General features: G+C 36.3%; 2 protein-coding genes across 3 annotated transcripts in view; one reads left to right on the top strand and one right to left on the bottom strand.

Moving 5' to 3' along the window:
- Nucleotides 1-431, bottom strand: part of RAB23 (RAB23, member RAS oncogene family) — a 19,505-nt gene extending 19,074 nt beyond the window's left edge. The window contains exon 1 of the mRNA XM_026665235.2: nucleotides 1-431. This exon is cut by the window's left edge and continues 118 nt beyond it. The gene's annotated coding sequence lies outside the window, so the exon portion shown is untranslated.
- A 5,434-nt stretch (nucleotides 432-5,865) lies between these two features.
- PRIM2 (DNA primase subunit 2) overlaps nucleotides 5,866-13,090 on the top strand; it is a 99,304-nt gene continuing 92,079 nt past the window's right edge. For both annotated transcript variants that reach the window (XM_087945399.1, XM_026665234.2), the window contains exons 1-5: nucleotides 5,866-5,963; nucleotides 7,687-7,852; nucleotides 8,141-8,244; nucleotides 8,937-9,016; nucleotides 12,431-12,551. In XM_087945399.1, coding sequence (XP_087801525.1) covers nucleotides 7,702-7,852; nucleotides 8,141-8,244; nucleotides 8,937-9,016; nucleotides 12,431-12,551 — 456 coding nt within the window. In that variant the 5' untranslated portion in view covers nucleotides 5,866-5,963; nucleotides 7,687-7,701. The remainder of the gene's footprint in view (nucleotides 5,964-7,686; nucleotides 7,853-8,140; nucleotides 8,245-8,936; nucleotides 9,017-12,430; nucleotides 12,552-13,090) is intronic.

The following is a 13,090-nucleotide window of genomic DNA, read 5'->3' as shown; positions in this document are numbered from 1 at the left end:
GCCCCCCTCCTCAGCCGCCTCGCCTCAGCGGAGGCGGGACTAGCCTCCCTGGCCGGGTTAGAAGTCTGGGGGTGGGGAGGAGGAGGAGGAGGAGGGAGAAGCGCCACTCGGGAGGGAGGAAGAGCCTCTGGCTTTGGAAGGTTCGTAGGATGTCGCCGGCGTTGCCTTCCTTGCGGTGACACGAAGAGGCTCAACCATCCGAAGGTAAAACCAAAGGGAGCCCCTTCAGATGTCGTCTCGGTCCTCGACGTAAACTGCGAGCTACCTTCTGAGAGCGCCTGACGGGGAGTGAAGCTCCCTGATTCCGGTAGACTTGCGAGTTGAGGACCTCAAAAACCTCCGAGTGGTTTAGCAAACAAAACTGATGATCATTTCGGGCTGTGGAACCTCGCAGGATACATAATGGCCTGAAGCTACCTGCGATATTAATCAGAAAGCAAATAAGGTTGGCTTTATATATGTATGTGCATGTATAATACACAACACATGTGCATACATGTATATACAGCTAGTCCCTGACTTACTGCCACAATTGAGCCCAAATTTTCTGTTGCTAAGCAAGATAGTTATTAAGTGAGTTTGGTCCCGTCCTATGACCTTTCTTGTCACCGTTAAGTGAGTCGCTGCATTTAAGGTAGTAATATGGTTGTAAAGTGAATCTGGCTTCCACATTGACTGCTTGTCAGAAGGTTGCCAAAGGGGATCACATGTCCACAGGAACACTGCAACCATTATAAATATGTGTCAGTTGCCAAGCATCTGAATTTTGATCACAAAACTGATGATTCAAAAGTCATAAGTGTGAAAAACGGTCATAGGTCACTTTTTTCAGTGCTGTTGTAACTTCAAACAATTAAATGAACTGTTGTAATTTCAAGGACTACCTGTATGTTTATGTGTATATATGTATACATATGCACACTTATCAATACACATACACAGAACCATGATAGAAATAAATCAGAATGAATATACATATATCACCATAAGATAGGAATGCATCATAAATAAATGAATACTCCCCTATATAAGAGGAAACTTTTGGTATGGCTTAAGACTGTTGTTTATGTAAACAATTCAGCTGAGAAATAATTTGGAAAACAATTAACACATAATAATGTGAGGCAGCACTCCTTACTTCACCCTTGGATTTGTTTCCTCAGCAATGACCTTGGGAAATTGGAAAGTCAGACTAAAGAGAATTTTGTTTTTCATATGACTGTCTCCCACAAGATCTGCCTGACCAGTTAGGCGCCACTCTGGTTTTCTTTGATTAGATAATGCCATTCTCAGGACTCTCAAAAAGTACACTCTCTCTCTGAGCAGCCCTTAGCATCCCCTAAGATCTGGATGCCTCCCTGCCCCACCCCTGCCGCCATTGGTTCAGAAGAGCCTCTTCACCCAGACCTTTGGTGAGGGACAGTCCTCCCTTCACTGCATTTGCCATCTTTTTTTAAAATTTCATTTTAGTTTCTTTGTTTAATTATTGTGAGCTGCCCAAAGTCATTGGGAGTTTGGTGGCCTATAGATAATCTTCAATTTACAACTAATCATTTAACAACTGTTTGAACGTATTACCGACCCACAAAACCTACTTACAAGTTCCAAAGTTATGGTGGCTGTCCCCCCACCCCAAAACACACACACTGCAGTTACACAGTTGTATTTTGGATACACTCGAACCAGTTTTAATTTATGGCTGTTTGCAGCACCCATAGAGTCATGTGACTGCAATCAGCAACAATTTTTTTTCCAGAAATGAGTGTTTGCTTTCAGTTCCTGAAAAAATTATGCCCAATAGGGGACATTGGTTTCATATCGTGACTCACTTTACAACCATCACAATTTACGAGCATAATTACCAGGCTCAATTATAGTCATAAGTTGAGGACTACCTAGACAAATTTAATAAATTATTATCATCATAACCTTGAGCCAATTCTTATATGCTATCCTATACTGTACAAGTTACAGATTGTTTGAAAAGGGGAAAAAAGGGCTCATAAGTGCTTGCTTTAATCATTATTAGCTTGAATCTCCAGTAGCTTAAGTAGACATGACAAATAACAGGGGAAGGAACACAGAGTGTTTAATCATTTGTCATCAAAAGCCACTGAATTGAGGAGGAATTTGCTTTCAATCTGATAAATCCTAAACACAATTTTCTATGATCTTACATACACGTACTTGAGATAAAATCCCACTGAAACTGAACTGGAAGTTTAAATATGGGCTGCAAGAGAATCATCAAAACCAAGATGATAACAACAAATTAATCCCAAACTAAACATCAGAAAACATGCTTAGTTTCTTATATTTATAATTGTAGTAATTGGAAATAATTTCATCTCAGTTTAAACATCATAATGGTTTGTTTAATCACAACCAAAGAAAGGCCCAAGCACACAGCAGATCGTTAAAACACTGTATTATCTAACTTTTGGATGGATCCATTTCATTTCCTCACTGTTAGATACTACAGCACCTAAATGTAATGCCACACGGATTAATGACAACTTTAAAACATTGATTGTATATATTTACAGGAATTTATATGATTCTTAGATTGGAATGGATAATAATTATTAAGAAAATATATGCATGTATTTGCATTGTGTTCAAATTATATAATATTTATAAGGTGAAAACCTAAGTAAATAACCCCCATTGATACTATAGAGAAAGCCTGCCTAGTATTAATCTCCATAGACACTGGGTTGAATTATGGGGGCATTATTTGCTGAAGAAAATGAAAACTAGGTTTGTTTTTTACCAGGTATATAATAAGTAAATATTTATCACATTTTGATTGCCCATTCTATTTAACACATACATACGTACACACACATTATATATATTTGCACACACATGGTATGTATACACACACACACACACACACAGAGCCCCCCCCCATGTATAAGTATACTTCCTGGTAAACAAAGATTAAAACTCAGTTGCAAATGGAACAAAAGCAAAGATAAAAGGCAAACTTTCTGTATATTATTTTGTTGAAATATTATGAATTTTCCTCATGTATTGAGACAATAGCATTGAAAAATAAAGGCTAACCCTCTTGAAGTTTCATGATTCATAATGGGCAATGCTTCTGAGTAAATATATTTATGAATGAGATAAAGCAAATTGATTACAGCACTTGCTATATTCAGGTAGGAAAAATCAGGGGTATCAAACAGGTGGCCTGTGGGACAGATGCATCACATGCAGGCCATGCTCACCCCAACTCCTTGAAGGGAAAAAATATCACGATACGTCATGTGATGGCAATGTGACACCGCGAGTTTGTCAACCGTGATCTAAATGAAACAGCATATACATTTTCTTAAATAAATATACTGTATAGGTAGTCCTCGACTTACTCATGTAGTGACTGTTCAAAATTACAACAGCACTGAAAAAAGTGACTTATGAGCATTTTTCGCAGTTACAACTTTTGTAAAATCCCGATGTCATGTGATCAAAATTCAGATGCTTGGCAACTGTATCATATTTATGATGTGAACCAGTGATTATGACATTCAGCTGTTTCCCAGGGTCATGTAATCACCTTTTGTGACCTTCTGATAAGCAAAGTCAATGGTGAAGCCAGATTCATTTAACAATCAGATTAGTATCTTAACTGCAGTGATTCACTTAACAACTGCGGCAAGAAATGTCGTAAAATGGACCAAAACTCACTTAACAAATGTCTCAACAACAGAAATTTTGGGCTCAATTGTGGTTGTAAGTCGAGGACTACTTATATGACCAAGTCAGCTGACCTTTTATATAACATTAACAAAGTATTTTGAACTTATATATTTCTAAAATAAATATCTGGCACCGATGGCATCTTTAGTTTACCAGCCTTGTCTATATTGAGTTAGCAAGGCTTTAAGCACATCAATTCTGGGAAATGGAAGAAAACGAAAGGTTTCTGGAAGGCATTTTTTACCATTCCAGTTAGAAATACACATACTTTACATGTCATAACACCTGTCCTCTGAAATGAAGTCCCTACCCCTGAAGATCTATATGTCTCCCACCTTCTGGTATTTCAGAAGGCCTTGAAGACCTGGCTCTTCACCCAGGTCTTTGGCTGGGATTGGTACATCTTCTGAGGAGTGGATATGGGCTTTGTTTTGTCATTTTTGTTTTCTGGTTTATCTTCTTATATTGCTACATTGTTTTAAATGTTTATAGTTGTCTCGTGAACTATCCAGGGACTGCTACTATAAAAAATTCCTTAAAAATATCCTGAGTGTTGTGTATTCTTCAGTGTACTTCTAATGTGTGTGTGTATATGGGTGTGTGTGTGGGCAGTTATGCTCCTTGGTTTGTTCCAATTCTTATGTAGTACCTGGATATTCATAAAGAATGCAGATAGTAAAATGTTCTTTATCCCAAGGTCTCCAGAACACATGATTAAAAAGAAAGTATTTTCTTTCCCTATAAATTTACCCTGTTGTATCCTTAGATGGCTGGAGGCGAGGAAAAGCCCATTGCATGTTGTAACTGAAAGAAGAAAGTGCAGAAGTTGATTTTGCTATTTAAATAAATTTTAAAAAACCATAATATATCAATAGACAATACCAACTCAGTATAAATAAGTTGAAAAGAAGTAACAGCCTTTTATCTACTTTGACTTAAACATTCACAGAGAAGGTGTTTGTATCTGCAACTTGGGAGAAGGACTGACAGATCTAGCAAAATATTAAAATGCACCGATATTACATTGCCCACATAAGTGGAACGACAAATTTCCCAGCTGCAACAGATACTAGTGAAAGCTGGACCATTAGAAGGGATGACAGAATTACTTTAAATTATGTTGAGAGAGACCTTGGATCACAAAATAACATTTTGAAGGGACCTTGGAAGTATAATGTGCTTAAGCAGCCCATATCATTTGAGACAGATAAAATTAGATAAAACAAGGTCAGACAGCTCCCCATAAGCACTAAATACAAGGCTAAATTTTTGATGTTTTGGACACAGTGCCTAGACAAGCCTCACTGGCAACATCCTTGATGCCTGAAAGAAAACAAAGCAATCAAGAAAAGGTCAACAAAACTGGGTTCACACAACCCACAATAACATAAGTAACAGTTTACACTTAAGGAAACAATTATTGAATTGTAAAATCCTGGTGAAATGGCATGCTGGCAACACTGGCCTCCATCTACTAATGTAACCACAACAAACACGAATCAATCAGTAGAACAGCATGCCTACATGGGTTGTGGGTGCTGGAGGCTCACTGGAGGCTTTTAAAAGAGACTGAACACCCATTTGTTTGAAATGTCATAGGGTCTCCTGCATTAGCAGAGGGTTGGACTAGAAGACCTCCAAGGTCCCTTCCAACTCTGATGATCATTATGATTGTGCTAAGGCGTAACCAAGAAAGACCTTGTGATCTATTCCAAAACGTGAACCAAAGAAAGGAAAATTGCAATATCCAAAGCCTCGGATCGCTTTCCACAATTTTCAGAATTATTTGGCAATGGGGTGGGGGATTGTTTTATTTCAACGCACGATTTACTCCCTTGGTCCTCCGCTTTAAAGTTAGAAACCGGAAGTGCGAGCTGCGTACGACGCTCACACATTTATCTCTATGGTATTTACGAGCGCTTCAAAACTGATGGCTCGAAAACGAGAGACTCCTCTCAAACACAGGGAGGCGCCCACCCCCCGCAATGGAGGCACTTCACTTCCGGCTAGATCTCGTCTGTCACGCGTTCTTTCGATTTGCAGACTATTTCCCCCTTCCCGCCTCCTTGAAATGACAGATGTGGAAGAAGGCGAGGGCATTGTCATGGCAACTCCCTAGAAGCAGGCCGAAGAGCCAATCGGATGGAAGTTTTAACGGAAGAGAGGAGATGACGTCACGAGGAGGGCTTGGCGTGTACTGATTTAGCGCGGGAGATTTAGTCGGCTTTATTAACCACATAGACCGTGGCTGGTCGGTGAGTAGGTTTTTTTGAATGGATTCCCCTGTTGATGTCACACCGTTTGTGATCCTGCACGCGCTTTATTGATTAGTTAGTTTGATTGAATTGTGTAGTGTTTTCTTTTATACAAGTACGTCACCTAAATCTTTCGGTGCTCCATTTCTGCCTCTTTAATCTGCCTCTTGGGTTCCTGGTGCTCTCGGAACTTGGTGGTTTTCTTACAAGGTGTTTCATTACCAAACATCATCAGTTGTGTAATGTTGCCTACCCAACTATACGTTGGTAATGAACGTCTATTGTTTCTTTTTTATTCGTATCCATTTCATGTATTCATAACCATGCTTTTACTTATACCTAACAGGTAACAAATAAAGTAAAATTAATAAATAAATAAAATAAGCTCAGACAAGCACCAGGGACCCCACAGGTCAAACCTGAGCTACAAATTAATACAGGTGGTCCCCGACTTGCAACAGTTCATTTAGTGACCGAAGTTACAACGGCACTGAAGAAAAGACTTGTGACCATTTTCACACTTAACAACCATTGCTGTATTCTCATGGTCACATGATCAAAATTCAGATGACAACTGACTCATGTATGATGGTTACAGTCCGGGGTCATGTGATCCCCTTTTGTGAACTTCTAACAAGCAAAGTCAACGAGGAAGCCAGATTCACTTAACAACTGTGTTACTAACGTAACTGCAGTGATTCACTTAACAACTGTGGCAAGAAAGGTTGAAAAATGGGGCAAATCTCAGTTAACAAATGTCTCACTTAGCAACAAAAATTTTGGGCACAATTGTGGTTGTAAATCGAGGACTACCTGTATTCTCCTCTGTCGGCTCTCTGCCTCTCTTCACATGTGTGAGGACAATAACTCCAGAGAGAAGACCTCCTTCCAACAGATAAGAAAAGTACTGACGTTGACAACATGATTCCTCCTCTTTCTGAAATGAGGTAGGGAGTATTCACACAATGCTCGACTAAAATGCATCTGCAAAATTTGTACTCTTATTAGGTAAGATGAATTCATCCATTGTGGACTAATTTAGGGTTCAATATATTGTGTGGAATTATTTGCTTGTATTAAGTGCAAAGCTATGGATTTTTATCCATGTCTGGGCATATTTGGCCAATACAGATAATATGGTAATAGAGGTGATCGTATTAATTTAGCAAATCATATACATAAGTGTATAGGCATTTAGGGTCAGATGTGGTTTACAGGCTTCATTCTTGTTGCTTCTTTTATACCGAGCATTAAGTTGCTAGCCTAGAAATAAAAGGAATGTAGGATTTTTGCTTTAACAGTATAGGATTTGCTTAGTCTCAATCCACTTTTATAAAAGTATTTGTGGGCAGGTATCTAACCTCCTCTTGTCTATATTTTCCCTTTGGGGGCAGCAAAGAGATTTTGAATGGATGCTGTTCATTTATTGTAAATATGTCCTAAAATTGAATTCAATTCCTGGTGACTGTTTCATGCCATTTTCTTGCCAGTGTCCTGATTTTTACAAAATGTAAAATTTGAATTGCTTTTAAAATTATGTACCTGTGATTGAGGAAAAAATCATAACATCAAATACATGTAACCAAGCCTGGAAGCAACTTGATCCCAGAAAGAAGTTGTATTCTTATATAATACATGTAATGAATATTCTGACTCATCTTATCTTTGTTTGTCTTGATTGTTCATTCCATATTTTATTAAAGTTTTGCAACATTCTTTATAGGTTTATGTGGAAAAAATGCAGTTTTCTTCAAATGTCAAACGGGGAGTTTTGAAATTGGGGGATAAACAAGAGTTATATCCTCTTAGTGTCCAGTTCTATCTGCAGCCCCCTACTGAAAATATTTCTCTGATGGAGTTTGAAAATTTTGCAGTTGATAGATTAAAATGTAAGTATATAACACAAAATAGTTTTTTAAAATTATGGGTAGTTTTTCAGAATGATCCAAGTTCACATTTTGGTGGAATTGCATATCTCTTCATCTTTTTCATAATTACAAAACTAATACATTTTGAATTCTGTTCAGTATGATAGTATTCATAATACATGTGATTACCATAATCTGTTTCTTAGTGCTAGAATATATTGATTGCATGAAAGTAATATTTTCAGGTACTGTAGGTTTTTAATCACGGCTCCACTGCCATATTTCAAAACTCTTGTCTGGTTTTTGCAGTACTCAAAGCAGTTGAGAACTTGGGTGTGAGTTATGTGAAAGGTGGTGTCTCTTACCAAGAAAAGTTACAGTCGGAACTTCGACACCTTAAATTTCCATATCATGTAAGTAGCAGTGAATAATATGCCCTTGATGCTTGGCACCCGGGATAAAATAAAATACCATCTGAGAAAAGACCCAATTTAAATGGATCTTAGATGTAATGTGATTTTCATCTTTCCATTTGGCACTTCCTCCTGTAGTTTCAAATGATTATTGTGTACCGGGTTCCAATTGATGGCCCTTGTAATAAACCCTGCCGTTAGCCCTGTTATTCCCTGCAGCAAAGTGTTACGGTCAGTAGTATACAAGATTATAGAACAAAAAAAGTAGATTAGGATTATGCTTTCCTTTTCCCTTCATCCATTACATCCTACCCTCCTTGCTTGGTAGACGTCTGAACTACCCAAAATACTTTTCCAGAGAGTTCAGGTGATAGACAAATAGGACAATATTTGTGTGTTGTATCTATGGTGGTTGATGTAGTTGGCCCAAATTAGACAAAAGTGTCTTATAAATTTTTCCCCCAGTTGCAATTAATAAAATACAACTTGAATTGTTTTGTACCTTGATTCTCTAAGAAAGCTTTGAAGGGAGGAAGTTGCAGGAGATTGGAAATATATGAGGGAAGAGGAAAATTGTAATTATTTGAGTTTGTCTTCTATTTACCTGGTGATATTACCATTCACTAATATATAATATGCTATGGTGGGTGTGATGCAGGTTTTGTTTTACTGCTCTATTCTTTTCTAACTAGGCTCTGACTGAAGATGAGTATAATGCAAGAAGAAAAGACCATATTTCTCATTTTATACTGCGCCTTGCCTATTGCCAATCGTAGGTACAATTTGTCTAGTTATTATAAGGTCCAGATGTTAAAATCTATAATGTATTATGATTTTCAGATGTATTTGATATTGTATATATTTTGGAGTTGTGGTTTCCAAAATGGCTGGAAAAATCTCTGTAGGTGGATATGGCAGGAGGAAGAAAGTGTTTTATTTGTAGATAATATTAAAATACTGTGTTGCATGGCCAGAATCCCAGCAATTCTGGGTGATTCACAAATTAAAAACACAGGAAAAAAACATATCAGTAAGACAAAGGAATGTGCCAAAATTGGGCAGAAATAAAGATATACACTATTCAGAAGGAGCTTCACCTACCTACCTCAAAATCTGGGTGAAAAGCCAGGTCTTTAAGATCATCCATTTTTTTTTATTTATTTATTTATTAAATTTTTATGTCATCCATCTTCCCTAGAAGGTGATTCTGGGCACCTTACAAGTTATAAAACAACTGAAAATAATTAAAACATTAAAACTACACAGATTAAAATATCATTAAAAACGACTAAAACTGAAACTAAAATACCAGTAGGGTCAGAGCTACTCAGATCACAGGGAGAACCTCATTCCAGGATCCTGACAGATGGCATTGCTTAATCAAAGAAATCTGGAGTGTGCAAACCACCTTGGATTGAATGGGCCCAGCAGAAGTTAAAGGTGGTTGGCTGTCATAATAAAGCCGTATATGCTGTATACAGCCTTATAAGTAACATTCAGCACTTTGGCTGTAGATGTGGTCTTCCTTAAATATAATGCCTCTTAGGTTGATGCTGTCATAATTCATGGTTTCTGAAAAAAATTGAAATAATTTATTGTGGTTAGGGGAAGTGGTTTTCCTTTGTCAAAAGAAAAAAAAAAACTCTTTAAGTAATATTTAATTGTCCAGGAGATAATCCCACATGCTCTTTAAGTACACATATTCCTCGACTTATGACTATAATTGAGCCCAACTTTTATGTTAAGTAAGACAGTTGTTAAGTGAGTTTTGTTCCATTTTATGACTTTTCTTCCCACAGTTGTTCACTGCTGTTAAGTTAGTAACACGGTTGTTAAGTGAAACTGGCTTCCCTCATTGACTTTGCTTGTTAGAAGGCTGCAAAAAGGTCATGATCCAGGGACACTGCAACCATCATAAATATGAGTCAGTTGTCAAGTGTCCATTTTTGATCATGTGACCATGGGGATGCTACAACGGCTGTAAGTGTGAAAAGGGGTCATAAGTCACTATTCGGTTACTTTGAATGATCATTAAACAAATGGTTGTAATTTGAGGACTACCTGTATATGCATTCATACTTCAATGAGCATCTTAAAACAATTTTCACAGGCAAATAAGCACAATTTCAGGATTTATTTTTTCTCTCTCTCTGGGAAGCAGTTAATAGAATCTGCATTTAAACCTATATTGGGGAAAGTTATGGCTCAAAAGTTGGATAGTTCAAATTGAGAAAATCGTTATAGTTCTACAAACAAGTTATCAGAAGACTCCTGGCTTTTCTATCAGGAGTTTTGGCAACATTTTAATAAGCATGTTGCCTTTAGGATTCTTCAGATGCTTATAATTAATGTTTAATTTTTCAAATAGCCTTTTTGTATCATGTGGTATCTTAATTTTAAGATGGTTCACAACAAGTTGAAACCACAACCGCATAATTTTACAATGTATGTGATAGTATGGTGGTAGGAAAGCCAAAGCTGATTGTCTGTTAGAGATTTTAGTAGTTCAGCACTGCCACCATGAGGCAAAATTTTAAATTGTCACTATTTTTAATAATAACTATTTGATATTGTACTTTGATATCACAATTATTTGTTTTTAATTTTTTTGTCTATGAACAAAAGAGAACACTATTCCTGGCTATATGTTTGGCATATTCAATATGTACATTTAAACAAAATGCTACTATGTTAAAAAGTTTTTTCTATGTATTATTTCACACAGTATTTTTTATTAAATGTAAAAATATTACAATTGATTTTAAAAATAATTTGTTTAATATGATATAATTATATTGGTATTATATAAACTACTTTAAAAAGAAATTTTGAGTTATCAAGATGGAGAAAAAATTAAATTATCTGAACAGAATGGAAAGAGGAAAAATAACCCAAGGAAATAGGAAAAAAATGAACATCTCTAAATTAGACATCAGTTTAATAAAGTGAAACATCTCAATACCCAAATTATATCTACTGTATTTCTATATAGATAGAAATACATTTATATAGCAATACATCAATTTTCCAATTTATTTATATAGATAGTATAAATCAAGCCATAGTATAATATATAAATGCTTCTCTACATACGTAAAGAATATGTGTAATATTATATGCACACAGAAATGAGAGATTACATAATTTATTCAATTTCTCTATATTGTGATTTTATTTTAAACAAAAAATTGAACCTAGATTATACAGAAGCATATGGTCCAGTCTTGCTTGTCTGAAAGTACAGAGTTCATACAAAAGGTGGTCTTTATAGACTGAGATACTGTAAAAATGAACTTCTATGAGTACATGATAACATGGGTCAATTGTCCAAGTATAATATATTCAAAGGTTTCATAGTTTGAAAGATTTGACATTTGAGGCATATAATTTAACAAAAAATTAACAATTCCTTCTCTATTTTTGATGATAAGATACATATTGAATATTCCACAAAGCCTGAAGGTATTGTTTGGGTAATATAGAATATTTCAATTCTATAATTCAAATTTATTGGGTGTTGTCCAATTTATTTTTGAATTTTTAAAAATGTTAATAGTAGATTGCCATTTTCATAGTAGAAGAATTAATACCTAATGGTCTCTTAGAGAGTGCATCAGGGCCAAACAGTATAAATAAACGTTTGAATTCTGCTTTGCTAAATACATTCTGCTTTTGTACTATTTCTTGCATGGTTGAACAAAATAATCATTTTAAAATTATATGCTTATTCATAAAATATCAGTATACAGCTCACTATTGTCTTATAGCAGGGGTCCCCAACCATTTTTACACCGCGGCCCGGTACCGGCATCAGCTGGCGCCGCGCCAGTCCCGGCATCAGCTGGGCGCCACCATTTTTTGATGAAAGCGTGCCCGGTGAGCTTTCTACCCGGAAAAGCTAACCGGAAGCACTTTTTCATCAAAAAGATGGCGGCCCAGCAAGCCAGCGGCCCGGTAGGACCTGTTCCGCGGACCGGTACCGGTCCGCGGACCGGTGGTTGGGGACCCTTGTCTTATAGGACTTATAAACTGTATTTTGTTCCAATTAGCTGTAAAAATAGAAAGTTAAATGTAGTGAATAAGCTTTTTTCCTATCTCATTGAAATTAAGGCTCTAGAGAAACTCTGATTTATTATATGTGCCTAAATCAACTGTATTTCATAATGCATTCATTGTTTTAATATAGGGAGGAGCTTAAAAGATGGTTTATCCAACAAGAAATGGACCTCTTCCGTTATAGATTTAATCAGCTATCTCCTTCATTAGTTGAAAAGTTTCTTCAGTATGCTAACTTGGGATATGATATTGTAAGTACTGTATGTTTGAATAACTCCAAAATTGATTTTAGTTTTAAAACTCTTAGAAAATGTATATATGAGGGTGCAAAAATAATTGCTGTTGTTGGGCTCCTCTTCATTTTGATCTGATAGTTTTTTTTAATCAATTATGAATTTGCTGCATCATCCATACTGCAATTGTTAGACTACATTCTTTTTCTGTTTCCCAGTCACTCTCTTTCAGCCCTTTAAAGGAACACAATGGAAAACCACTTCTGAAAAAAATATAAGTTGCCAACCATCTGAATTTTGATCATTTGACAATGGGGATGCTACAACAGTTGTATGTATAAAAAACAGCCACTTTTTTCAGTGCTGTAACTTTAAATAGTCACCAAACGAACAGTTGTATATTGGGGACTCTGTAATCATATTTACTGACATAGTGAAATTGAGATTCTGATTGACCTAGACACTTCCCTGAGTGTTGAGTTGTGATGGGACTGTGTACTATATATAATACCATGAGCATATTATGGCCAAAATATGGCATATAGATTCAGTGATTT

The sequence above is a fragment of the Notechis scutatus genome, chromosome 1, assembly GCF_049901735.1.
Source record: "Notechis scutatus isolate UNSWTSFEM ecotype Mainland chromosome 1, rNotScu1.2, whole genome shotgun sequence".
Lineage (NCBI taxonomy): Eukaryota > Metazoa > Chordata > Lepidosauria > Squamata > Elapidae > Notechis > Notechis scutatus.
The sequence above is the reverse complement of the archived record's forward strand: the minus strand, read 5'-3'. Positions and strand labels throughout refer to the sequence as shown.